The following is a 5000-nucleotide window of genomic DNA, read 5'->3' as shown; positions in this document are numbered from 1 at the left end:
CGATGAAGAATGGAACCTATGGCGTTTGATTTTAAAAAGAGTGATTAGTGACGTCTGTTTTATTATGAAAATTTCAAATGTAAAGCATACTATGTATTTTATGATTTCTATCAACATGACTCATCTTCATCAAGTCTTTTCAATTTCGCTCCGATTTTCTCACTTTCTTCGCTCGTATTTCATACTTCCAAACTTTTGGTGTTCAAGGAATTTAATAAAACAATAATTATTCCATTCACGCTTGTTGAATATAAGACTGGTTATAGCCAACGCGGTGCTACGCGCCTCGTTCACCATTCACCATCTCATATCCAACGCGTGCTCATGGAATACACTGTAATTGTTAAAATTAATAATCTGACCCATAGTTCTTATGTAATTCTTTTTCTTTGTTTTTCATTTGACGATCCAAGGCACCCAGTTTTAGATCAAAATTAGGTGATGTATAGTTTAAATACACATCCTGTTCAGTTTTACAGTAATATGATACACTCACCAAGAACTGTCAAATTCATCACCAGATCAGCAAGGACCGTGCCAGCAAAGTCTTCAAGATATTCAATCTTGTATTGCCCCTCATCATCTCTCCTCACATCACTGATGTGTAAAGACACTGAGTCTGTTTTATGATTTCTATCAACCACAATATGTGGAGATAATGGCTCTTGGTAAGAAGGGACGCCAACTAAAGCAACAAAAGTTTTTATTGCAATCCTATCAAACACCAGCGATGACAGATTAAACTTGGACCACTCAATGGCAAAGAATTGCTGACTGTTGGTCTGTTCAGCAGTGGTGAGGGAGTAATTCCATGTAAGCACCACATTATTTCCTTTTATTGCTTCTGTTGGGTTGGCAGGCTGTCCTGTCCACGTCAGTGAGTCTACAACATTAATATTGCAACAAGTATGTTACTTTATTCACCAAAAATACAAACATCTGAACAAGTGTTTTGAAATGAAATGTATCTCAAATTATAATGGCATACAACCACCTAGTAAGACCCACACACAGACATAGGCATGAAGGATATCAAATAATAAAAATTATTATTTATTCTTCATAGAACGCTGGTAACATAAATTGTCACAATTCCACTCGAGAAGACACTTTGTTTCAGGGTTTCCCAGAGCTCTTCTCTCCCTCAGTCAAGAGAAGAGCTCTGGGGTTGAGACTGATATTCATACACTGTCAACTAAAAATCCTCTAAAAAAGCAATTTTCATAAATTATTTTGTTCATTATATTAATTCCCTTGTGCGCTGTTGTGGTGTATCCTGTGGGTTAGTATGTGTGGTTAATATGTGATTGTTTTGTTTCTTCTTTTTATATGTGACTGTGTAGTGTGTGTTTGTACGCATGTGTTTATGTAATATTTATTATTGTTTTGTTTCTTTTATAAAATTAAAATATATATTGAGCTATATAGTTATAGATGCCATTCAGGGCACCAATTATTAGTTTTTACTGTATTGTGCCCTTGTCTCATTATTTTACCTTCTATCACAACCTTTTGAATCTACATGTATTTTTGAACAGAGTAAATAAATTTAAATAAGTACGAAATTCTATGTAGGCAATTTTTTTTAAATTAGTTGTTCTAAAAGAGCTGTTATAGTAGAACTTTGTAACTGCATGTCTTGTCATTAAAAAACCAATTTTTTTCAAAAGTACTGTAGTTCATTACTGTACTATTGCTAATACTTTTAAGTAATGGTCCGGCTAAGAAGCAGGCAGAAAAACAATAGCCCGCGGCAATAGCGTCGGTTAGTTAAAATGTGCCAACATTTTTAATCAAATTAAGTTCGGCTGTTCCCATTGGTGTAAGCAGCTAAAAGCGTGAAATTTGAATTTCAATGAAAAATGTAATCGACTTGCCGTCTAAAAAATTAGATTCTGTTTCGTAGAACAAATCATTATGCCTTCAAAAACTATGTTTGTAAATATCGTCAAGATTCTATGCGCCATTTGATTGGCGCATAGAACAATGCCCAAATTTGGCCGAGAGACAGAGATCAAGGGCATGGGGAAGAAGAAATCCAAAAAAGGCTTTTTTTTCATTTTTTTCTCATCTTTTTTCGACATTTTCCGATATTAGCCAATCAGATGCCTCGATTGGAGTGAAATTAAAAATTAATATTTCGCAGCTTCTAAGTACTTTTGCCGCTGGGCTGCCTGCTTCTTAGCCGGACCATTACTTAAATGTCAAGCCAGGAAAACGGTAACGAATTTTTTTAAGAATAACTGCATCATGTGTCCTAATGGGTGCAAAAATGCCAAGATATGAAATTTCTCTCTGTCAGCAAAAAGGAATAATTATTAGTTGTGCTCCTGCAAAAAGAAAATTCAAACTATCAAAATGAAACAGTACATGTAGCTACACAAAGAAACACTCACAAAATGTGAATGTGAAGGCCACCAAAGGCAAATCCAGTTGGAGTGCTGAGTTTGTACAAACAAAAATGGCAGTGCCCTAAACAGTGGCTAATCGTTAACTTGCACATCCCAATTAAGCTTACCCTAACCCTAAACTTAACAATTTCCTCTAACTCATTGACTCTTAGGAGTGAGACTTAATAGATTTTACTGTGTCTATTGCCAGACGATTTTACTCCTTAGTGAGGGACAGTTCAGGAGTCAAGGCTGTGTAAAACTGCAGAAACAGAAATTCCACTTCTGTTTATAGTTTTGAAATGGCATTAAGTACTTTCCCTTTTTATTTTTTTGGTATTACGGTACTTTTCTTACTAGTAATTAGAAGTAATTATGGAATGGGCATTGAACATGCTTTGTTCAGTATTGCAATCCAGTGACCTCGTACCCAACTGGACAATTTAAGCGATTGTCACTCTGCAGACAACGAAAAATTTCAGTTGGCTTCAATGGGATTTGAACCAATGACCTCTGTGATGCTGGTGCAATTCAGGTGTCTTTAGACACTGTCTATAAGACAACTGAATTGCATTGGCATTGGTGCAAATGCACCAGCATTGACTGCATACATCATGGTTTTGAATCCCATTGTAGCAGCCTGAAATTTTCAGGTGTCTAAAACTGAGAGTGACAATAATTTTCTTATATTGTCCAGTTAAGTGTGAGGATCACTGCTATCTTCCATCCATAACTCACACTTCAAAAACAGACATTTAATTCTTTCATTGCAATCCCTGCAGAAATTTGCAATCTCATGCTACTTCATGATCTGCATGGAACCAGGGTGCAACAAACAGACTGTCCGATAGCCCAAGATTAGTGGAAGGACATTTAGGGCTAGCACTTTCTTATCATGGATTGTCCATGGGCTAGCATCAATTAGGCAAGAGTGCGTTTTTTCTGATTCAAACTTACAATGACATAATTATTTAAGCGTTTAGCGGACAGTTCGAGAGAGAAAATGAAAGAATACAAATCCTTTCTTTAATTTTTAGTGGCTCAAAATCATCCTTTTCAACCATTTTTAGCCGGCCATAGCCAATATCTTGACTGACAAACTCGCCTCAAACTTCCGGTTTTTGCTCAGTCAATTCTTTCACATGATTATTGCAGAAGATTTATATGATTATAATGGAGTAAAAAATGCTCTGCGGAGAACAGGAACAAAAATGCTAGAGAGCTTTCAAACGTCCGCAAATTGAACTTTAATCTTTGTTCAAAATTAACCTTTCCATAGGAAAACAAATACTACATCAGCCGATTTGTGAAAGTCCATTCTCGTGTCAAATCACTTAAACGTACATCGCAATAAAATATTCCTACATGTACCGGTACATGTATCATTCTTATAACTGTCCAACAACATTTAGTACTGGTAACTCTTTGGGTTTCTCCTCAATTGTAGGATGATATACTTGTTTTATAGAGCAATACATGTATTTCACTGAGACAAATTTGTTTACTTTGTAGCCTGTGAAACTGCACGTGTTTGAATAAAATATTACTATACACATACACAGTCAAGGTTTATAATAATAGTTGTTGTTAGTTATTTCCGATTGATGATCTTCAAAAGTTGAACAAAAAATAATATTACACTGTATTGTTTGAGATTGTGCTGCATGCTTGGATGTATGTATTTAATTCAAACTAAAACTATTTGGGGCTTATAAAGCTCAGAGATCCGGGCTAGTATGATGAAATTACAGCTTCCCCTGGGAACACAGAAAACGTTCTCGTTAAAGCCTTGTTTTTAATCACATACTGTTCATCTAAAAGATGTGCACACAGTAGTCTATTGTTCAACAGTTACATTGTACTGTTCAGTGATCGTAGGATTCACAACCAGCTAATTCCAATACTTTCGCTATCTGGTATCTACCAAAGCAAGTCTTCATATTTTTTTCTAATTTTCATATTTTGTTAAGTTCATTGTTACACTGTTTAGCGATATTTCTTGTTTACACACATTGACACATTATTTCTTTTAATACTGAAATTTGCCAGCCACGGAACAAAAGAAGTTATTGTTTAAACAGCCAATTAGTTTCTGGTTGGCAATTATTAACAACAATCGATGGGCGACATAAGGGCCTGGCCAAACGGGAAATGTTTGGCGACCAAACAACATCAAACAATGTTTGATGACCAAACATGCTGATGTTGAAGTGAGTGGCCAAAAGGTTAAAACATGTTTGATCTAACTAAGATCAAACTCCACAAGCAAAGAACTACATGTATATATGGGTCACAAATAAGTAAACAACATGGGGATACAAGAGGCTCAGAAAGTGTGGTACGCATATACCCGCCAAACATGTTTGATACAGCTGTCCAAACAAACAAAAATTCAAATTTTATCAAACAGTCCAAACACTATCAAACAGCACCAAACAAGTTGGCCAAACAATGTTTGATGTTGTTTGGTTGCCAATCCTGACCCTAACAAGAAATATTGCTATAGTTTTGAACAAATACCGGCCAACTCACCTACGTTCAAATTTGCCTAGATGTACATCTACTCACCTACATCAAAGAGTGAACTCACCTGTAAAGGTGAGTTTGATC

The 5000-nt window shown here is 35.7% G+C and overlaps 1 protein-coding gene across 2 annotated transcripts in view; it reads right to left on the bottom strand.

The window, feature by feature from the left end:
- LOC137983187 (hemicentin-1-like) overlaps positions 1 to 5000 on the bottom strand; it is a 93471-nt gene that overhangs the window by 84958 nt on the left and 3513 nt on the right. For both annotated transcript variants that reach the window (XM_068830368.1, XM_068830367.1), the window contains exon 2: positions 497 to 883. In XM_068830368.1, the coding sequence (XP_068686469.1) occupies positions 497 to 883 (387 nt within the window). The remainder of the gene's footprint in view (positions 1 to 496; positions 884 to 5000) is intronic.

Source organism: Montipora foliosa, chromosome 13, assembly GCF_036669935.1.
Source record: "Montipora foliosa isolate CH-2021 chromosome 13, ASM3666993v2, whole genome shotgun sequence".
NCBI lineage: Eukaryota > Metazoa > Cnidaria > Anthozoa > Scleractinia > Acroporidae > Montipora > Montipora foliosa.
Note: the sequence above shows the minus strand (reverse complement) of the source record. Positions and strands in the feature narration are given on the sequence as shown.